We start from the raw sequence: 24016 nt of genomic DNA on the forward strand, positions 1-24016 counted from the left end.
GATCAAGATGGAGGAGGAAAAGTCGTTTGATGAGTTCTATGCAAAGCTCAAGGACATAGTGAACTTAGCCTTTAATCTTGGGAAAGCCATTCCTGAACCCAAGATTGTGAGAAAGGTGCTCAGATCTCTACCCAAGAGATTTCATGCCAAGATCACCGCGATTGAGGAATCAAAGGATATTGACAAGACTCCTTTGATAGAGTTGGTTGGAAATTTGTAGACCTATGAGTTGTGTTTGACAAGGATCGGGAAATCGAGCAAGAGCAAGAGCATGGCATCGAAAGCCAAGAGCAGTGATACTGATGAGTCTTCTGATGATGAAGATTCTAAAATAAAGTCCTACATTACCAAGCAATTCAAAAAGTTTATGAAGAATGCCAATGCAAAGGGCTTCGACAAGGACCAGAGGCAATTGAGTTCCTCACAGTTCAAGACCAAGATAAAGGAAAAAAGGATGCGAAAAATGGCGGTCAATACACTGTTCCCTCAGGACCTAAGTGCTTTGGGTGTCAAGGCTTCGGTCACGTGAAAGAAGAGTGCTTTACGTATCTCAAGACTATTGAGAGAAGCAAGGCACTTGTTGCCATGTTGAGTGACACTGAGCTTAAGGATGACTCCGATAATGAGGATGATGGAATCCTAAATGTCTTCACTGCCACTGTAAATCCTACTGAGGGGATTGTTGAAGATGTGGATGAAGAAGAGGAATTGGTAGAGTCTAAGTTTGAGAAGATGGATGAATAAGATGACCTCCACACAGCCTATGCAAAGCTATACAAAGTCTTCGAAAAACATGAGAAGCTATATAGGTTGACCACCAAGAAGCTTAGTGATGTGGAGCTTAAGTGAGAGGAAATCTCTATAAAGTTTGATGAAGCCAATCAAACTATAGGAGCACTGAGGCTAAGGAGACCAAGAAGCTTAAGGCAAAACTGTTCCAAGTCAAAGCTCAGTTGGAAAGGACTTCAAGCACTAAGCTCGATGAGATGCTCAGCCTTCAAAAATCTGCTTTTGATCGAACCAGTTTAGGGTATGATTTCTCTTCTCCTAGTATTACTTCTACCAGTACTACTGTTTTTGTTTCTCCTACTAATAATATTGAAATTGAGAACAATGTTGTTAAAAATGAATTAACTAGTGAGAACATAGAAAATGGTAAATCTATCTTAGGAGCACCCCCTAAGTTTGATAAGAAAAAGATTAAAAACCCTAGGGCGAAGAAGGGAAACTCTCAAAAGCCAAAACAGAAAAAGAAGCATTTTTGTCATCACTGTGGCGCAGCTAAACATACTCGACCAAATTGCTACAAGTGGTTGGCCTCTCAAAAGAGCAACAACATGATCTCGTTGGGAGACCAGAATCAGTTTTCATCCTCTTTTGCTCCTCTTGGAGATCTTCTCAAAGCCCTCATGTTCCTTCCGAACTTGAACGGTTTTAACTCTTCCCCCTCACCACCGGATTAAGGGTTTGCTAAACGGAAAGGTTCTTCCAAGGGGTGGAAAGAAAAGGGCTCTAAGTGATTCTGTTACTTATTCTCTCTCCCCTTCGTTTTTTTTTCTTGCATTACTTGTGTGTTTTGCTTTATTGTTTTGAGTCAATCTAGTTTTATAAATTGCTTTATTTTGTTTAACATGTTTTTCTTTGTTTATTTTTTAGTTTTGCTTTATTTTTTTTTTTTCATATAAAAATTTAAAAAAAAATTGAAAAATACAAAAACAGCGTGTGTTTATCCACATTGGTACTTGTGTACCTTGGATGGTCATTGAAACAATGTTTTCTAAACTTTGTATCTTTTGTAGCTTAGATAAACATCTCTATACACAACTAAGCAAGTGAGCTTTGTAGCTCGTATTTGTGATGAGTAAGATTAAGTGATCTCTTGTACTTAATAATCGTATCACTCTTTTTGACAGGAAGGACTAGAAAATCCTAAGAGAAATGTGTACGTTTTTAGACCCCTTAAAACACAATTAGATTAACTTAGTTAATTAGCCAAGTGATTACTTAGTGAAAATTTCAGATCTAGGTTAACACAATCATATAATAATATCTATGTAAAGTGCGGAATATAAAGAATACAAAGATATGATGACCCAGGAAACCACACCGGTAAAAACCTGGGGAGAATTTAACCTAGCTATCCTCAAGGTAAACCTCAATCCACTATGAAAGAATCGAAGTTTTACAATAGGACTTAGACCACTAACATCCTATTGCTACCCACTAGTAGAAACTTACTGACATGACCACGTGTAAGCTTTGAGACCACAGACTCCTTTCTTGGATTCTCCAGCAAGTACAAGCACTCCTGCTTGTGTATCTTTAAGCTTTTATCATTGCAACTGAATGATCATCAAGTTCTTAAATCGAATTCTCCTTCTTGATAATCCTAAGTATGTGTGAAGGAAAGCTCCTCTCAGATCTCACAAGAGATTCACACAAACAGTAATATGAGCAACAACAAAACGTGGTTAGGGTTTGCCTTTTTATACCTAGGGCAAAACATAAAATCCTAAACGTTTTAATGAGCTAGGGTTGAGTTGGAATTTTTTCAGAAAAACGCATTATGCTCGAGATTCGATCGATCGAGCCAGGCCGAAATGCACTAATACTTATGCAACAGCTCGATTCCAACTTTACATAAAAGACACAACTTTGAGCAAGTCTAAACAATACTAAACAACCTATTTTGATCATGGTTTGCCAACAATACACATTAGAGTTCAAAATACATTAGTTCCTAAGTCTTTAGAACCTAACAAACTCCCCCTTTGGTAATCCGTGACAAAACACAACTAAAAGCTCAAAGTTTACAAAGAAAATTCCTTTACAAAAAAATGCTCATTATAACTAATACAATCCTAATTACTATCCATCAGTTGCAAGTGTAGACAACAGCTCAATTGAATCAACCTGTATATTTCCTGAACACTAAACAAGACGTATAACCGCATTGTGTGGAAAATACAAGTAAACAAAATAAATTCTTGATTTCACTCAACATAAAATAAGGACATATATCAATGAATGACTCATAAATATAAATCAACAAGCAGTGAAACAAGAAACATATAAAACAATAAATGTAACTCCTCCTAACATGAATAGCCCAACAAAAATACATCAAGAGCTAAAAAAGTAAATACAAAGTGAAGCACCTATATACAATCTAATCTCCTCAAGCTCCAACAAAAAAAAACAAAACAAAAAACTCTCCCCCTAAGAACAAAAACCTCTACAAGTGTCTCAAATCTAAAAGTACTCCCCCTTTTTGTGACGGAATGCCAAAGGGCAATCAAAAGCCATCATCAAAAGGAGGTGGCGGTGAGGATCGTCAAAACTGTGCCAACTCAGCTCGCAAGGCACGGATCTCATCAAGCACGTCCACTAAAATTTGTCCATGAGCCGCTTGAACGGTCAAGACATGATCCAACGTACGTCGAATGTCTGAATCATCCGAAGTAGTCGATGGAGGAACATCAGCATCAAAAGTAGCAACACCAGACACCTCAGCCGTAGCAGCACCTGTACAAGAGGGAGGAGAGGGTACAGCACCAGACGACTCACCTCTAGGACGTGTAGAGCCAACTCTTAAGTGAGCAACCCTCTGCCTAAGGAAGGTGGCACCTATAGGAGCTATAACATGTACAGGCTCACCAGCAAGGAAGTCAACTAAACCGAGAAACAACAAAATCCTATGAATGAAAATAGGATGAATAAGAGCATGAGCGACGACTGAACTCCTATGAACTTCGTTCAAAGAACGAAGAAACATATGAGGAAAACTAATAGATGCACCAGAAACAAAAGCGTACAAAAACACATATCGCTCAAGAGGGATGGTGTGGAGATGAGAAATAGGTCACAAAGAATGACACGCTATCCTAAAGAACAGATAGGTAGTCTCAGTAAGTTTAGCGGACGTGATCCGAGGATCAGAACCCTACTGGATAGAAGACCCAGTGATGTATGATATAACGTCATCAAGGGGTGGAGACTCCTCATAAGGATAGATAGGTTGCCTAATAACCAAAACCTTAAGAGCTTCAGCCACTATCCTAGGAGTAATGGTGAACTCAACACCTCGTATCCAACTCCTAACAAGGGTGTTGGAATCATAGATGTGGAAAAAGAGGTTCGAGAAGAACTCTCTAATCAGGGCGGTCGGGGGTGGATGATCCACCTCCAACAAAGACAACCAGCCTCTACTCTCAAAATTTGCCCTAATGGTAGGATCAAGCTCATCTAACACAATAGAACGCTTAGGCCAAATCTTTCTCTTACTGTTCAGCTTCTCATAAACCTCTCTGCTTTTGTCAGTCCGAAAGAACTCATTCCTAGAGGGAGACTCAGAGGAAGTGGAAGGTGTCCTATGGGCTCTAGTCTTCCTAGGCATAGTGCTAGGATAAGGACAAAGACACAAAGTAGAACAAAACAAGAAGAAAGAAAAGAAAAGAAAAACCAAGGGTAGACTGCAAGTTAGCATAAAAAAATAGAGAACAAAAATCTATATGATGCATGAACAGTTAAATGTCATGATGCATGCTCTAATTCAGTGAAATTAAGTTCAAATTAAGATCAAATTCACAAAATTGGCTTGAGCATAGAGTTTCTAACAAAAACCCCAAAAATTTTAGAGAACCACTTGTTCAATTTGAAAAAAATTGATCAATTGATCATCATACAAGATAGAATACAGTTTATAATGATCAAATACATCAATCCAACAAGCCAATTTCATCAATTTGGACCTAATTGAACAAAATCCCCAATTCGGATACATACAAGCCCTAGAAATTTCAATTTCTCAAAATTCATCAAATTGATCAAATTAAATCATCAAGATCAAGTTTATAACATCCTAGAACAAAAACCCATTGATCAATTTCAGAAAATGTGGCTTGAATCATCAAAAACCCCAAATTTGAATAGGTCCGAAAATCCTTAACAAAATGCATGAAAACATTAAAAAAAAAAATGCAAAAGGAAGGGTATAATGGACTTACTGGCTTAGAAAGAGGAAAACCTTGCAAAAAGACCGGAGGAAAACGACAAAAAATTGATAATGAGCCTTGTCCAAATCGGAGAGAGAGAGAAAAGTTTGAAAAACTTTTGAAAAGTGAATTTGAACAAGTCAAACTCAGTTTTTAAAAAACCTGATTCACGATTTTCGATTGATCGAAACAGACAGAGGCTCCTTTAAATTTTTAAAAACAATTTCAATTGATCGAAAAACAGACTCGATCAATTGAAATAGATTGAGGCTCACAAAATTTTGAGAAAAACACAGTTTAAAAAAAAAAAACATTTTAGGAACACCTCAAAGCATTGAAATTGATGAACAAAATGATGAGTATGTGATGAAATGTATTTTTTTTTTTTTAAACAACAGTTTTAAACCCAGTTTTCCCAAAATTAAAGATTTTCAAACATTCTCCATAAATACTTAAGCATCAAATCTATTTTGCATAAAAACTCAAAGTATTTGCAAACTTGGTTGGTCAGACCAAAAACACACACAATAACATGTACAAAGAATAACTTGTGTCGTGTGTGCAACTAGCAAAAACTTGAGATACATGTGAGGTGATATGTAAATAGAAATTAATCACAATTTCTATAAAATTTATCATATAGAATTTGAAAGAGACTATCACCAAAAGAGTTACATCATATAACTCCCACATCTCTTAAATCATAAGCTTGCAATCATGTAAGTTTCTTAATTTTGCCTCATATTGTACACACAAATTTTAATTGCTTAGAAACTTATTAAAATAGCCGGGATAATGTACACACCAATTTTAGCATTTAAATCGAGGCTACACCTTATAATCTTTTTATGCATGTGCTACACTTTCTCGAGCACAAAATCTTACGATATGCACTAAGGTGTTCATGATTAGCTAGTGAACAATGGTGAAATGGTTATTTATGCCTTTCTCAAAAGGTTCAAGTCCGACAGTCAAAGACATGTGACTTCAAGATCAAGATAAAGTGATCAAAACCATAAACATGTTTCCCACACAACATGCACTACAAAGGTTCAACTAGTAAAGTGCAATAAGTAAGCTCATCAAAGCTAAACAAAGTACAAAAGACATGTTATGTAAAAATAAATTGACCAACCTTGTTTTCAAAACCAAGAAAATAGTGCAAAACACAACTTGCTTCCTTTTTCTTCCCTTTTTTAAAAAAAAATTAAAAAAAAAAAAAAACAAAAACAACCTAAAATGACATGCATGAATGTTATGCAATGCAAATCCTAGAAACAAGGAAAACTAAAAACCAAAGAATAATGGTCACACAGAATATAGCAATGAAGCACAAGGACCATGTCAAAAGGACTCAATTAGATTGAGCATTTTGCATCCAAAACTTTTTAGATGCACCACGAGCATTGGAGTTCTTATTCACATGGGAATGATTTCCAACTCCAGGATTGGAATAAAAGTTTAGAGCTTTTACCAATTCACCAATGAGTACCATAGGATCTTGTGTTTGAGGCATAGGTACTTTTGGTTTGTTTGCTCTTTTGGCAGCTTGCAGCTTGTAATAGTTTGGATGGACGTATCCAGACTTTCCACAAAAATGACAAACCCATACAGGCTTATCATGTGACTTGTCTTTAGAAAGGGTAGGCTACTTAGGTTTAGACTCTTTCAGTTCAACCCTAATCTTCCTAGGAGGTATAACTTCTAAGGGTTTGACAACCTCACTCACAACCTCATTCACAGGGGTTTCAGAAGAAGATGAAGGAACAAAGATAGTGGAATTAGGTGCAGACACATTGATGCTTTCTACAAAACCTAATCCAGTTTTGTCAGAATGAGACTTTTGAACACTAAGCATATGATCAAGTTTGGAACTAGTAAACCTATTAGATTGTCCTATAGCAACAGAAAGCTCATGTTCCAAATTCTTAACTTTATCCAGCAAAAGCATGTTCTCAATCTTCACATTATTCAAAAGTTCAGTAGCATCAAACAATTTAATAAGCAAATTTTTCTTATCAAGCTCAAGAGATGCAATTTCTTCAAGCCTAATTCAACGTTCATAGCATCCTTTGCAGCAACTTTGCAAAGTTTATTGTAGGCTTCTTGAAGATCTGCATCCTCAGAGAGTTCTCCATCAGAAGGGTTCTCTTCAGCAGATACACTTTCATTTACTACAGTAGTAGCAGTGAAAGTAATGAAGTTTCCATCCTCATCACAGTCAGATTCATCATCAAAAACTTCACCATCACTAAGGGTTATAGCCATAGTCTTACCCTTAGACTTCCGATCAGTTCATCGATGGTCCGCAAGTATGATGGTGCTAATGATGATCCTGCACGTATTTCGTGTGTATCTCACCGGTGGCTTTAAAAAACCTCATGAATTTACATCCAAAACACTAAGGACCCATAGAATTATTAGAAGATTGACCTACTTTTTCTCTAGGTTTATCAGTGTTGTTAACCTTAGTGGGATCATTCTTCCTAAAGTTTCTAGGTTTAGTAATATTCTTATCTCTTGCCCTTCTGTTGTTGTTTCTAAGGAAATTCCTAAAGTTCTTGGCAAGGTAAGCAATCTTTGTAACAGAGAGCTCATCATCAAATCCACCAACATCAACATTATCAACTAACTAACTTAAGAGCCATTGATTTGGATTTGCTAGTCTTAGGTAGGTCCAACTCATAGGATTGAAGAGATCCTACAAGTTCATCAACAGGGATGGAGTCCACATCCTTACTCTCAGTGATGGCAGTCACTTTGGGTCTAAAATCTTCAGTCAAAGATCTAAGAATCTTCTTAACAATTTTAGGTTGATCATAGATTTCACCCAAATTATATGCAGAATTAACAATATCATTAAGTTTAGTATAGAATTCATCAAAAGATTCATCATCAGACATCCTAATGCTTTCAAATTTAGAAGTTAATTGCTGCAATTTATTGATTTTGACAGCCTTTGTGCCTTCATGCACAGTCCGGAGGATATTCCAAGCAGTATGAGCAACCTCAACATTAGAGATTCTCTTAAATTCCTCTATAGAAACAGCGTTAAAGATAGCATTCATAGCTTTGCTATTGAACGTGGCTGCTTCTTTTCAAGAAGTTTGCCACTCACTAACAGGAGTAGTGGGCTTCTCCCATCCGTATTCGACGGAGTTCCAGACTCTCTCATCAATTGATTTTAGGAATGCTTTCATCCTTACTTTCCAATAAGCATAATTATTCCCATCAAAGTGAGGAGGAATAACAAGAGAATGTCCATGTTCAATGACAATAAGGGTCAAGGATTAGTTCTTAGATCAAAAGATCTAAAACAAGAGAGTTACTTGCTCTGATACCACTTGTACGTTTTTAGACCCCTTAAAACACAATTGGATTAACCTAGTTAATAAGCCAAGTGATTACTTAGTGCAAATTTCAGATTTAAGTTAATACAATCATATAATCATATCTATGTAAAGTGCGGAATATAAAGAACACAAAGATATGATGACCTAAGAAACCACACCGGTAAAAACCTGTAGAGGATTGAACCTAACTATCCTCAAGGTAAATCTAAATCCACTATGAAAGAATCGAAGTTTTATAATAGGACTTAGACCACTAACATCCTATTGCTACCCACCAATAGAAACTTTATGACACGACCACGTGCAAGCTCCAAGACCACGGACTCCCTCTTTCTTGGATTCTCCAGCAAGTATAAGCACTCCCGCTTGTGTATCTTTAAGCTTTTATTGCAGCAACTGAATGATCATCAAGTTCTTGAATCGTATTCTCCTTCTGGATAATTCTAAGTATGTGTGAAGGAAAGCTCCTCTCGGATCTCACAAGAGATTCACATAAACAGCAATATGAGCAACAACAAAACGTGGTTAGGATTTGCCTTTTTATACCTAGGGCAAAACATAAAACCCTAAACGTTTTAATATTGGAATTCTACAAAAAAATGCATTTTGCCCGAGATTCGATCGATCTAGCCAGGCCAAAATGCACTAATACTTCTGCAACAGTTCAATTCCAACTTTACATAAAAGACACAACTTTGAGCAAGTCTAAACAAGACTAAACAACCTGCTTTGATCATGGTTTGCCAACAATACACATTAGTGTTCTAAATACATTAGTTCCTAAGTCTTTAGAACCTAACAAAAGGCATAAATAACCATCTCACCACTATTGCCCGCCAATCATGAAATGACATTTGTATGCTTCGGCATAGCAAAAGTGCAATGTCAATGACATTTGTATGCTTCGGCATAACAAAAGTGCAATGTCAAAAGTTTAACATCATTGGGTATTTCTTTTCTCTCTCTTGTATGCCCATGCATGGTTTACTTAAAAGAAAAATATGCAAATAAAAATAAAAGCAAAAAGATCAAAATGCCTTATATAAGATTGCAAGCGTGTATTCTAGGAGATGTGGGAGTTATAGGATGTACCTCAAAGGTGATAGTCCCCATCAAACAGTTATGATTGTGTGTGAGTTAAAGTGATTTTCTCATATCTCAAATCATCATAACATGTAGACACTTATGCAATCCTGTGATGTTTTTCACACACAACACGCAATATTCTTTGCTACTTTTGATACATATGCAGGTACAATGTGATTTGGCCATCACAAGGAATACTTGTGTTTATGTATGCCCACTAAACTGTCTTGACTTGTTTTTGAAATATAAAATTGGTTAGACTTGTTTAATGTGTGTGTGTGTTTTGGATGTAAATGCCCATCATTTTTATTGTTGAGAGATGTTTTTGAAAGCTTAAAATGTCGTTTGGATCTATGTTTGAGTAGCATACTTGATTGCATTTATATATGTGTTTTTCCCTTCTTTGAAAACTATTTTTAAGCAATCTCGATAGCTTCTCGATAGCTCTCGACAAATAAGCTATCTATCGAGACCCTTCAGCTACTTTTTATTGCATTCTCGATAGCTATCTCGATCCATCGAGGTTCCTTTGTGTAAAATCCTTTGGACTGATCCTCGATAGCTCCTTGTTAGCTGGTTTGACAGCTAAAAGGCGGATTTTTAAAGCTCAATAACTCCTCGATATCTCTTGATCGATCGAGCTTTCTGAGATTTCTATAAAAAGGAGCCATCACAATTTCTCACTCATTTCCCTCGATCTCTCTCGACAGATTCTCTCTTCTCTCACTCTCAAACACCTCAAACTCAAACCCTTCATGTTCCTCACTTGATCTTCGACTCAAATCAAGTATTCTTCATTTGGTATGATTCTTTCTCACTCCTTAATCATGCATTCCATTCTTTTATGACCTAAATTTTTTTTTTTTGAAGAATTTTTGGGGGTTTTTCAAAATTCATGAGATTTTGTAACATTTTTGGGTTGGGTGTTATGTCAATGTTTTTTAAACTTCATGCATTACATCCCATGTGCATTATAAAAATATTTTCATGCATTATAGATGTGTGCTTTATTTGTTGCAATGTTGTATGCTGGTAGGTTTGGATTTGGTTGAGCCCATGATGCAATTATATTTGCATGTCACATGTTCATGCATTTTCATGCATACGTACCTTCAAGTTTTTATATTTCTATATATCTTGTTGTTGGTACTTTTCTGATTGTCTCCCTCTCTTTCTTTCTTTCTCTCCCTCTTACATTAGTTGCATCATGGCACCTAAGCGTAAGTCTACTCCATCCCGGAACCCTCTTCGTTTTAAGACATCTTCTTCTTCTTCTCCATCTGACCCCACTCCCTTTCACGTTCGATTTCATGATGAGAAAGTCAAATCGGACTTCTTTGAGAGCTTTTCACAACGCAGCATTCATTCGGAACGCTAAGTCGTTCTGTCAGACTTCTCTGACACTGACCTGCCAACTATCTTCTATAGTAGGGGTTGGGAGTCACTATGAGGTGCCTTGGTCACGTGCCCTTCTATGATCATACAGGAATTCTACTCTAACATGCACGAATTTGATCCTTCTATACCTCAGTTTTCTACTCGCATTTAAGGTATACGCATGGTAGTTACTCCGGAGATTGTTTCTGAGGTACTACATGTGCCTAAGGTAGCGCATCCTAACTACCCTAGCTATGCACGTCTGAGGACAGTGTCCAAAGACGAACTCATATCTCTTTTTGTGAGACACCATCATCTTGGGGTGACCGTCAAAACACCCTTTGCTTGGCCTTTGCTAAAGGTCCGAGATTCCTAAACATGGCGATGACATTGTTCTTCGTCCATTGTCTCACTATAACACTATCACAGAGCCTCGTGCTCGTTTTTTGTTGTCCCTCATTGAGGATATCTCTATTGAATTTTCTTCACACTTTATACTCTCCCTTATAGATGTCTATAAGGACACAACGACTCATGATAAGCTCATTTTTCCTTCCGCTATCATGAGACTCATTTGCCATTTTTTCGTCTCTTATCCTGAGTCTCCCCACTTCTCTTATATGTGTGCCATTGACGCCGCTACCTTTAAGCAGAGTTTTGCACAGCTTAGCTCGAGATAGCCCTAGACGTAGACGACAGCTCCTCCGGCTTCTACCGCTGCGTCCACCTCTGCTCCTTCTTCTTCAGAGGGTGGAGTGACAGTTAAGGCCATCATGGCACAGCTTGTGTGCATGGATGCTCGCCTTGACACTCTCAACGATGAGTTGTGTGAGGTGAACACCTGTGTCAGTCGTATCACGCGACGACAGGCTGTGATGGGTGGTTACACAGTGGCTTCCTATCTCGAGGCATCTGAGGATGAGAGTGATAGCTTCGGTAGTGCTGATGATGCTAAGGATGATGATGATGGCTCGTCAAGTGATGAAGAGATGTCTACTTGATTTACTTGCCCTTTGTCACTTGTGACAAAAAGGGAGAGTAGTTTTGAGATGAGAGTAGTCATACTCATAGAGGGAGAGGTAGTTTAGGAGATAGGGGGAGTGTTCATATGTTGAGGGATGTAGTGAGGATTTGATGTATTTTTTTCTTTTCTCTCTATTTCAAATACATTACATCTTGTATATTGGTCTTGTGACCATTTTGACATACATTGTACTTATATTTGCTTTATATATTATTGATGTATGTTTTTTCACCTATCTCTCCATGTGTTTCTTTTCTATCTTTATACACATGTTTCTTACATATTGTATGCAATCTTTTATTTTTGTTTCACACTAAGATGCCATGATGAGTTTTATTTAAATTGTTTCAGAAATACAGGTTGTCAAAGTCTACTTGTCATAAACTCTCTTCTTGCAAAGTTTTTCAAGAGTTTGTGTTAGGATAGATTTTATTGTATTCAACAAGTGAATATGAGTTGAGTGATTTATGACTTCTCTCATATCTCATTTGTTTGTTGTGGTTTTGTCACGGATTGACAAAGGGGGAGATTGTTAGGACATGTGATTCAATATTAGGAACATATGTCAACATTTTATGTAATTGGTTAATACTTTGACAAAACACACTTTACTTGTAATTGGGTAGATCTAGGATGTGTTTAATGCTTCAAGAAACAAGGTTTCAAGTTCAAGTATTAAAGTCATGCAAGTCTGTCCAAGAATCAAGTCAAAAAGTGTAGGATTTTAAAGCTCGACAACTAGCATCTATTGAGGTTTAAAAGCTGTTGAAGCCCGTTGCTCGACAGCTAGCTCGATAGATGGCTATTTATTGAGGTTTATGAAATTCAATTTTTCAGGACTGTTTTTCATCCAATCCATCAATGTATGTTTAGGCTTTCTTTTCTCACAACCCTAAACATATATAAGAATTATTTTAAGGGCTGTAAAAGGTGACACAAGTTGAACAAGAGCAAATTTCACAAGAGTGAAGAAAAATGTGATCGGAAACCTAGTTTGCTCTAGTTCTTGAAGAAGTTGTTGTGTTTGTACACCATAGGGTTTTGTGACCAAGCAACTTCATGATCTTCATCATGTGATGAACAGAAGAACTTTGCAGCCAACATCCTTTGAGTTGGTGATCAAATTTCGTACTAGGATCCGCACAATTGGTTAGTTATGTACTAGAAGCCGTGCATTAAAATGAGAGATTGTCACTACAGAACAAGTCCAATTGGGTATTGAGGTAAGGGTTCAACTGTAAGTTGGTATAAGGTATTAGGATTCCTTTACTTGTAACCACTTCTTTTGATAATAGTGGATTCTCGGGAGTGGTGACCTTAAAATCACCTTGTGGGGTTTTTGACATGTAGGTTTTCCCAATTCGTAAACAAATCACTGTGTCAATTTATTTTCCGCTGCATACTTTAGTTAATTGGTGATTTGTTTGTACTACCACGCGCTTTGCATGTTAATTTGATTAATTAATAAACTTGACTAATTAATCAATTAATATATCACAAGGGGTCAATACATTCTTGGCCTATCACCCTCTACCTCCTACATCTGCACCAATAATGTTTTCTCTACAGTAAAAGAAGTAGTGATTTTTCTGTCACTACTCATAACTATTATGGGTAGCAATATTTGACATGATGAGAAGTTATTTTATTTTATTTTATTTTTTATTTTTACAAGGTAGTATTTAGTATAAATAAATTTTCTTTGACAAGATTAATAAGTTGGTCAATTTTCGTACTGACATGCCTGACCCTTAATCAACCAAAAATGACCTAGTTCATTATTCATGTCAAGACAAGTTGACCCATTTTAATATGTTGTGCAACAAGGAAAAATCTAATATCAATTATTGTGATTTGGAGCTAGGGAAAAAGTATTCACAAGAACAATAAAATAAAATATTCACAAGAGACAACGATATTTAAAGTAGTTTGGCTAATTCCATGCTTACTTCCACGTTCAACCCCAACTAAAATATTTACTATCAACAATATGAATTACAACAACATTAATCAACAGTCACAACTCACACAAACAACATTCACAAATCTCATCAACATAAATGAAAAAACCCAAACTCCCAATACACCTAATAACTCTCACACTTAAAAAAAAAAAAAAAAAAAAAAAAAAAAAAAAAAAAAAAAAAAAAAAAAACTCTCAACACACAACTAGATAATCTTTCAACCTCAAAAATTTACCAAACTTCTTTTCAAAGAAACTCACTCATGTTTATCTAAGAGCCTTTCACCTCTCCCCATATGGGAGGAACCCTGGGCAAAAGTCACCAAACTCTTTACAATGATATCTATTTATAAGACTCCAAATGTAATCCTTAATAGACAAGGAGTACCTATTACTTCTGCAATAAGGAATACTTTTTCCTTCTACGTCAAAGAGAATCATTGTTTTTGGCACCAAGTAAATTTCTTGTCTTCTACACCAAGAAAAAATCTTTCTTTCTATATCAAGGAAACCCAAACCAAAACTAATTAGGAATTTGAGGCAATATTCAACATAATATGAAGCTATTTAACCCATATAAATACATGTCATTTTAATACAATATTAATTTGAAGTGATTAAAATAATTTAAATGTTATATCGATAATTTCTTAATTGAAGCTGTAAAACCCCTAATCGTTTTACTCAAGACAAAGGAAACTTCTTAAATTGTGTATTTTAAAATTTGGGTGGAACTTCAATGGGTAGAAATAAGAACTTTCGATTGTATTAGTACTTTAACTATGTAATTATAAAATAGAATTTGATTGGAATTTTTTTTTTTTTTTGGGTAATTGTTACAATTTTTGCATATACAAAATACAAAAATATTTTAATAATTTTGGTCATATTCATTAAATGGGTTGTATATATGTTAATCCAATGCAACATGTTACTAGACAAGTTGAAATTGGTCATGTCATATGAACTTGTTTTTAAAATGGGCCATGTTAGATTTGAGTGACTTTGAAATGATAATTTAATGGTTTTGGGTTAGGATTCACCTAACTATATAGTATAATACTCTATTTTCGACACAAACAAACACAACCTGCCAATACAAATTGCAACCTATTAAGATAGAAATTGTCAATAAATCCTCCTTTCCTTAATTTTTTTAAATGATTGCAGTTTTTGAGAGAGAAAAACTTCAAACAAACAATTCCGCCAGTAAAGATTGAGGATGGAGAGGAAATCACATATGAAAAGGCCACAACTGCATTGAGGAGGGCTATCAGTTTTTTTGCAGCCTTGCAATCTAGTGATGGTCATTGGCCTGCTGAAAATGATGGTCCCATGTTCTTCCTACCCCCTTTTGTGAGTTTCATTTCAATTATAATTTTCCAACATTGTGACCACCACTTAAAATATAGATATTGTTTTGGAAATTGTTTCTTTAAATAACAAAAAAAAAAAAAAAAAACATATATTAGTACATAATAAATCATTTGCAAAATAACAACTATTGCTAAGGGTATTTATGGATGCATGTCTTCTAATTTGCAAATTATTTAGAAATATCTTCTAAACCACCGTGCACCTTTGATGTGATGGTCACTCCTCAAGTACAAAATTCTTGTGAGGAGGGAGGAGGGGGCAAAGGCCGAGATTCAAGTCTCTAAGAGGGATCTTCACACACATATACACTTAAATTATACTAGAGTAGAATTTCTATATTGTATAAAATAAAGTAAAATAAATATCTTCTAAGAGAGAATATACTATAATTGGTTAATGATGACATGCTTGTCAGTGAAACTAATTTGATTTTATGCTTAATTTCCACACAAAAATTGCAGGTAATATGTTTCTACATTACCGGACATCTTAATATTGTGTTCCCCATTGAGTATCAAAAAGAAATCCTTCGTTACTTGTATAATCATCAGGTACGTATTCTTTGAAGTTTTACATGAACTAATTGCAAAACCACGCAATGCATGAGAAATTGTAATATAATTATTTTATAAGACTATAATGTAAAATTTGTAGGTTAAAATAATGCATGTATTATTTAAAAGTATTTTATATTTTTATAAGTTTTATATTATGGAACATATAATGTGTTTTGTGTTCAACAACAATATATATATATATATATATATATATGAAAATGTAATTTAATAAAAACATTTAAATTACAAATTTATAATATTTTTATATAAAAGAAGAAGATGTTATTCAAATGACATTTTTAAAAATATATCATAATCGGTTGACTAATTTAACCATATCAAGAATTGTTTTTTAAAATGTACACATCAATTCCATGGAGCACATGTAACATATTACATTAATTTTAAATTATTATATAAGTTTAGAATTGTAGCATTTTTTTTTTCAAATATAAGTATAATGCATATATTAATGAAACTAGAATTTTAAGGCAATCTTTTAAATATTTATAATTTTATTGCTTTTTTAGGGCCCATGTCTAATTTCTAATGCCTATTTTGTACTTTTTAGCCCAAAGCTAAAGAGTTTGACCAAAATAGAATAAAATTTCATACTTTTTATCCCAAAAAAAAAAAAAATTGAGCCCAAAATTGAAAATGTCAACTACAAAAAGAATTAATTTAAGGTTCAATTAGTTCAAAATGGATTGAATAAACAAAGTGCACTAAAATAGATCGAAGGAGACTGAATTGGACCGAGTTAGACTGAAATGGACCAAATGGACTGAAATGGATAGAATGGATTGAAGTGAACCAAAATGGACCAAATAGACTGAAGTGAACCGAATTAACCGAAGTGGAAGGAATGGGTCAAAATGGACCAAAATGCTACATTGATGTGATTCAAATGAACATAGCAATAATAAATACTAATCTTTAGCTTTTAGATATTATATAGATTTGTTACTTTCTTTTTTTTCTAGTTCAAACTTCATGTCTATCAATTATGCTAGAAATTTATCATATTTTAGAATGAAGATGGTGGATGGGGACTTCACATAGAAGGCCATAGCATCATGTTTTGTACGGCTCTCAGCTACATTTGTATGCGTATACTTGGGGAAGGACCTGATGGTGGTAAGGACAATGCTTGTGCAAGAGCACGAAAGTGGATCCTTGATCATGGTAGTGTAACACACATACCTTCTTGGGGAAAGTCTTGGCTTTCGGTATGACAATTTCTTTACCAAGATTCACATCACATTAGAGTTATATACTAAAAATAATTGGCATTGTAAATTAGAATCTAGTCACATTGCAGATATTGGGTGTGTTTGAATGGATTGGAAGCAACCCAATGCCCCCAGAATTTTGGCTCCTTCCTTCCTTTCTTCCCTTGCATCCAGGTTTATACAATATCTAATTACTTATTCATTAAAGATCCTAAGAATTCTGCTGTATTTTAGATCTTTATTGCATAATGTAATGCTTATGAAATAAATTAATGCAAGGTTGAAACAAGGTTAGCATGCCTCTGTCACTATAGAGGTTTTACTTTTCTCATACAATAAAACTAACTACATTGAATAAATATATAGTACTTATAGATTGTCAACTGTTTGGTGCCTAAAATGCAGCCAAAATGTGGATCTACTGTCGGTTGGTGTACATGCCTTTTTCATACTTATATGGAAAAAGATTTGTAGGGCCAATCACACCTCTTATTCTTCAATTAAGGGAGGAACTCTACACTCAACCTTACAGTAAAATTAATTGGAGAAAAATGTGTCATCTATACGCAAAGGTGAGTTTACCTTAATTTTTTGCTCATGATTAATAAACCTAATTTAGGTAAATCCATGAATTCAATTTGTGTGAATAAAGCCCATGTTTGAATTGAAATTGACCACCCGTCGAGTAGGGACAATAGTAGGCCTTAGTGGTCAGACGATGCTGAGTGCTTGTGGATTAGCATATAGGATTTTCAAATTTTCCTCATATGCATTGATTTTGTGAAACTATAACTACAGGAGGATCTCTACTATCCCCATCCTTGGATACAAGATATGCTGTGGGATAGTCTATACATATTGACTGAGCCTCTTCTTACTCGTTGGCCCTTCAATAAGTTAGTCAGAGAGAAAGCTCTTCAAGTAACAATGAAACATATTCATTATGAAGACGAGATCAGTCGATACATTACAATTGGAGTTGTGGAAAAGGTAATGTGATTCCATATCAAGGAAAAGCAGTAGACATGGCTAATTTAGTCAATACAAAATTACTCCTAATGCCACTTGCACTTAACAGGTGATATGTATGCTTGCTTGTTGGGTTGAAGATCCGAATGGGGATTATTTCAAGAAACATCTCGCTAGGGTGAAAGAATTCATATGGATTGCTGAAGATGGAATCAAGATGCATGTTAGTACACATGTTTTGCAAACAAATTGTGGAACTATTACCTTTAGTACACATGTTTTGCAAACAAATTGTGGAACTATTACCTATCTTTTGTAGGTCTATATTTGAGTTTATATTGAACTATTAATGATGATATTACTTAAAAAAAATTCTTTATAGAGCTAGTTATGTAACCAGCATACACACATATATTTGGACTAATCTGTTGAAGGACATTGCAAGAAATAAAGGAATAGCTGACTATGATTTACACCATTTGTATGCAGAGTTTTGGTAGTCAATTATGGGATACTAGCTTCACTATTCAAGCTCTTCTTGCTAGTGATCTCATTAATGAAATTGGACCGGTATTGGCGAGAGGGCATGACTTCATAAAAAAAACTCAGGTTTGATTTTAGATTCTTAAAAATGTCATTATCCAGTATTGATTCAGAGTTATCATATCCCCCTTAAACATTGTAAAGGTTAGGGACAATCCTTCTGGAGACTTTAAAAGAATGTATCATCACATTTCAAAAGGATCTTGGACTTTTTCTGATCAAGATCATGGATTACAAGTTTCTGATTGCACCGCTCACAGTTTGAGGGTAACTAGCTCCATTTAGTGCTTGATTGAAATCTAGTGTTACTTTGTCCATAATCACTTTTTTTGTCATCAAATTTTTATTTGTTTCACAGTGCTGCTTGCTTTTCTTAACAATGCCATCAGAGGTTGTTGGTGAAAAAATGGAACTTGAGAGGTTGTTTGATTCTGTAAATATTCTACTTTCCTTACAGGTGAGGTTCGTGAGGATTAACTTTTCCTAGCATTGTATTTTTATGAATACTTATTTTGCATTTATAGGAACGAATGGGTAATTTAGGTTGCGTTTAGTTATTCTTGACCCAAAAGTGTCAATGTAAGGTTGAATTTTATCAACTATCTTGTTGGCTTTATTCCGTGCCAAATTTGCTTGTATTTTAGCAATTAGTAACCCTGTATTTAGGTGGGAATCATGTAAGGATAGTGAGTAAGAGAGTGTGAAGAAATGCTTAAGATTGTGCAAGGATGCAGAGATTCGCGGCTGGGACTCGCGGCTGACTTGCGACTGGCAAGCCACCAACTGCAACACACATGTGAAGCATGCAGGGGAGTTGAAGAGTCATGCCAGCTGTTGCACTATAGGACAAAAGTCCCAGGATGGCCAGGCCGTTAGCTCGTGACTTGAACTCACGACTCAGTCCAGTCGCGAGGCCAAGTCACCAAACCACCCTGTTTGGGAAAAACTGACTCCTCGCATTTCTTTCTCACCCTACTATATATAAACCCTTATACCCACGAAATCTAGAGAGCTTCCAGAGATAATTTTGAGAGAGAAACCCTAGAGAAAAACAAGATTGATTCATCCTCAGTCTTCACATAGAGACTCTTCAAATTCCTCTACTCTTTTCCTCTCCATTGTCAAATCCTTGTGAGGTACATTACCAAAACCTTTTCTCACCATACCCATATCTATGAGAAGGCTATTTGGTGTTTGGGAAACAGTTAAGAAGGGACCAATTTCATATTGGTTGATGCTATGGTCAAGTAGCGGAATCCGGTAAGCTAGAGAAGAAATAGGTTCGGCGTCACCTCGTTGGAATAGGAGCTTGGAGGGCTTAGGTACATTGGGTAGATTAGGCTTGGAGGGTCTTTTGCTATTCATGTATCCCAGCTACATTATTTAGTGGATTGTTTATCGCTTGGAGGGCGGCGGAGAGGTTTTACACCGAAGGCTTCGGTTTCCTCTTCGATAACACATCGTGTGTTATCCTTGTGTTTGCATCTCTCTTCCCTTAATCTTTTCTATTTAATTTCTACTGTGGATGTGATTTTATTTGGTTTAGATTGTTTATCAATTCTGTTTTAAGCTTATGTTCATATTCCGCATGTTAATTTTTTGACATTAAACTTGAATTGGTAATTTGAAAATTGGGGGTCTAAACGTTCATAGTGTTTTATACACTAATTGAACTTTCAATTGGTATCAGAGTTTTTGCTCGTTTGGTCCTTGATCTAATTCTTCCGATCTTTGTAGGAACCTTCATGCATTAAATGTCATATCTTCATGCATTTTGTACATCTCGCATTTATTTGTATGCATTGCTTTTGTTTTGATCTTACTTTTATGTTTTAGTTTTGTGTGAGTAAAAAATCCAAAACCACATAAAAAGTGAAAAATTCAAAAAGTTTGATCGTATATGTTTGAGCACATATCACATGTGAGTTTTGCCTTGTACCTTTGTACAAATGGCTTTTATGTATTTATGAGCTTAGCTTGTTCTTTATGCATTTATTTCTTTGTGGAAAAAATCTTGAAATCTATGTGTGATTGTTGTAAATCAATTTTCAAGTTTGTCATGAATGATTGGTCAATAGATTTGTGCCTATATATCTTCTCACACTTTTTATTGTTTTTTCTTAAAGAACTCAACAAATGTAAATCTCAAAATGAAAAGAGATAATGAGCTGCAAAAGTCATCACACATACTAGTATTTGACTAGGAAAAAAATAAAGCGACTTGTATTGAAAGTGTATGATGCCCAAAAGCCAAAGGCTTGTTCATCAAATTGAAATACCAAAAATTTCAGGCATCAATCTCAAAATGAGATGTATTGATTCAAAATGATCAAATGTTATGAATTGTAAAGAAGCAAAATGAAAAGTTTCAAAGATATGTAATCATTTGCTTGTGGGAGGTCATATATGTTCATTTCTATAATTGAGATTGTTAGGTTCTAAAGATTTAGGATCTTATGTATTTAGAACTCTAATGTGTATTGTTGGAAAACCATGATCAAAACAAGATATTCAGTCGTGTTTAGACTTGCTCAAAGTTGTGTCAATTATGTAAAGTTGGATTTAAGTTGATGCAGAATTAAAAGTGCAATTCGGCCTGGTTCGATCGATTGAAGCTTAGGCTCGATCAATCGAAATTCGAGCAGAATACGTTTTTTTGCAGAATTCCAACTCAGCCTTAGTTCATTTAAAACGTTTAGGGTTTTGTGTTTTTGCCCTAGGTATATAAGGCAAACCCTAACCATATTTTAGTGTTGCTCATATTGCTGTTTGTGTAAATCTCTTGTGAGTTCTGTGAGGAGATTCGTTCAAGAACTTGATGATCATTCATTTGCTGCCATAAGAACTTAAAGAAACACAAGCGGGTGTGCTTGTACTTGCTGGAGAATCCAAGAAAGAAGAAGTCCGTGGTCTCAGAGCTTGCACGTGGTCATGTCAGTAAGTTTGTACTGGTGGGTAGCAATAGGATGTTAGTGGTCTAAGTCCTATTGTAAAACTTCGATTCTTTCATAGTAGAATCAGGTTTACCTTGAGGATAGTTAGGTTATATCCTCCCAAGTTTTTTCCCGGTTTGGTTTCTTGGGTTATCATATCGTAGTGTTCTTAATTTTCCGCACTTTACAATGATATGATATATGTGTGTTAACCTAGATCTGATTAATTTGACTAAGTAATCACTTGGCTAATTAAATAGGTTAATCTGGTTGTGTTTTAAGGGGTCTAAAAATGTACAAGTGGTATCAGAGCGGGTTGCTCTCTTGCTATTGATCTTTTGATCTTTGAGCTAATCCTTGACCCCTGTTGTCATGGAACACGGACATTCTCTTGTTATTCCTCCTCACTTTGATGGGAATAATTATGCCTATTGGAAAGTAAGGATAAAAACATTCCTAAAATCAATTGATGAAAGAGTCTGCAACTCCGTCGAATATGGATGGGAGAAGCTCACTACTCCTGTTAGTTAGTGGCAAACTTCTCAAAAAGAAGTAGCCGCGTTCAATAGGAAAGCTATGAATGCTATCTTTAATGTTGTTTCTATGGAGGAATTTAAGAGAATCTCTAATGTTGAGATTGCTCACACTGCTTGGAATATCCTCTAGACTGTGCATGAAGGCACAAAAGCTATCAAAATCAATAAATTGCAACAGTTAACTTCTAAATTTGAAAGCATTAAGATGTCTGATGATGAATTTTTTGATGAATTCTATGCTAAACTTAATGATATTGTTAATTCTGCATATAACTTAGGTGAAATCTATGATCAACCTAAAATTGTTAGGAAGATTCTTAGATCTTTGACTGAAGATTTTAGACCCAAGGTGACTGCCATCACTGAGAGCAAGGATGTGGACTCCATCCCTATCGATGAACTTGTAGGATCTCTTCAATCCTATGAGTTGGACCTACCTAAGACTAGCAAATCCAAATCAATGGCTTTTAAGTCAATTGATGATGTTGATGTTGATGTTGGTGGATTTGATGATGAGCTCTCTACTACAGAGATTGCTTACCTTGCTAAGAACTTTAGGAATTTCCTTAGAAACAACAACAGAAGGGCAAGAGATAAGAACATTGCTGAACCTAAAAACTTTAGGAAGAATTATCCCACTAAGGTTAGCAACACTGATAAACCTAAAGAAAAAGTAGGTCAATCTTCTAATAATTCTATGGGTCCTCATTGTTTTGGATGTCAAGGGTATGGTCACATGAAATCTGAATGTTCTACTTACTCGAAGTCTAAGGGTAAGGCTATGGCTGTAACCCTTAGTGATGGTGAAGTTTCTAATGATGAGTCTAGTTGTGACAAGGATGGAAATTTCATTGCTTTCACTGCTACAGCTGTAGTCAATGAAAGTGTATCTACTGAAGAGAACCCTTCTGATGGGGAACTCTTTGAGGATGCAGATCTTCAAGAAGCCTACAATAAACTTTGCAAAGTTGCTGCAAAAGATGCTATGAATGTTGAATTTGGCTTGAAGAAAACTGCATCTCTTGAGCTTAATAAGAAAAATTTGCTTGTTAAATTGTTTGATGCTACTGATCTTTTGAATAATGTGAAGACTGAGAACATGCTTTTACTTGAAAAAGTTAAGAATTTGGAACATGAGCTTTCTGTTGCTAGAGAACAATCTAATAGGTCTGCTAATTCCAAACTTAATCATATGCTTAGTGTTCAAAAGTCTCATTCTGACAAAACTAGGTTAGGTTTTATAGAAAGCATCAATCTGTCTGCACCAAATTCCACTATCTTTGTTCCTTCATCTTCTTCTAAACCCCTAGTGAGTGAGGTTGTGAGTGAGGTTGTCAAACCCTTAGAAGTTACACCTCCTAGGAAGATTAGGGTTGATCTTAAAGAGTCCAAATCTAAGAAGTCTACCCTTTCTAAGGACAATTCACATGATAAGCCTATATGGGTTTGTCATTTTTGTGGAAATTCTGGACATATTCGTCCAAACTGTTACAAGCTGCAAACTGCTAAGAGAGCAAACAAACCAAAAGTACCTGTGCCTTAAGCACAAGATCCTATGGTACTCATTGGTGAATTGGTAAAGGCTCTAAACCTTTATTCCAATCCTAGAGTTGGAAATCATTCTCATGTGAATAAAAACTCCAATGCTCGTAGTGCATCTAAAATGTTTTGGATGCAAAAAGCTCAATCTCATTGAGTCCTTCTGACATGGTCCTTGTGCTTCATTGCTATTCTTTGTGACCATTGTTCTTTGGTTTTTGTTTTCTTTGTTTCTAGGATATGCATTGCATAACATTCATGCATTTCATTCTAGGTTGTTTTTGTTTATTTTTTTCCAAAATTTATAATATATAAAATAAATAAAAATAAAAATAAAAAAAAAGGAGAAAAAGGAAGCAAATTGTGTTTTGCACTATTTTCTTGGTTTTTTGAAAACAAGGTTGGTCAATTTATTTCCACATAACATGTCATTTGTCCCTTGTTTAGCTTTAATGGGCTTACTTATTACACTTTAGTAGTTGAAGCTTTGTAGTGCATGTTGTGTAGGAAAGATGTTTATATTTTTGATCACT

At 35.3% G+C, this 24016-nt stretch overlaps 1 protein-coding gene across 4 annotated transcripts in view; it reads left to right on the top strand.

Moving 5' to 3' along the window:
- Positions 1-24016, top strand: part of LOC115991553 (beta-amyrin synthase-like) — a 52278-nt gene that overhangs the window by 15909 nt on the left and 12353 nt on the right. For 2 of the 4 annotated variants that reach the window (XM_031115333.1, XM_031115334.1), the window contains 10 exons: positions 14968-15153; positions 15636-15725; positions 16763-16960; positions 17053-17137; positions 17369-17535; positions 17762-17953; positions 18042-18155; positions 18422-18541; positions 18620-18742; positions 18834-18932. In XM_031115333.1, the coding sequence (XP_030971193.1) occupies positions 14968-15153; positions 15636-15725; positions 16763-16960; positions 17053-17137; positions 17369-17535; positions 17762-17953; positions 18042-18155; positions 18422-18541; positions 18620-18742; positions 18834-18932 (1374 nt within the window). The remainder of the gene's footprint in view (positions 1-14967; positions 15154-15635; positions 15726-16762; positions 16961-17052; positions 17138-17368; positions 17536-17761; positions 17954-18041; positions 18156-18421; positions 18542-18619; positions 18743-18833; positions 18933-24016) is intronic. The other 2 variants (XM_031115335.1, XM_031115336.1) reach the window with 2 other exon arrangements.

Source organism: Quercus lobata, chromosome 5 (genome assembly GCF_001633185.2).
Source record: "Quercus lobata isolate SW786 chromosome 5, ValleyOak3.0 Primary Assembly, whole genome shotgun sequence".
Classification (NCBI taxonomy): domain Eukaryota; kingdom Viridiplantae; phylum Streptophyta; class Magnoliopsida; order Fagales; family Fagaceae; genus Quercus; species Quercus lobata.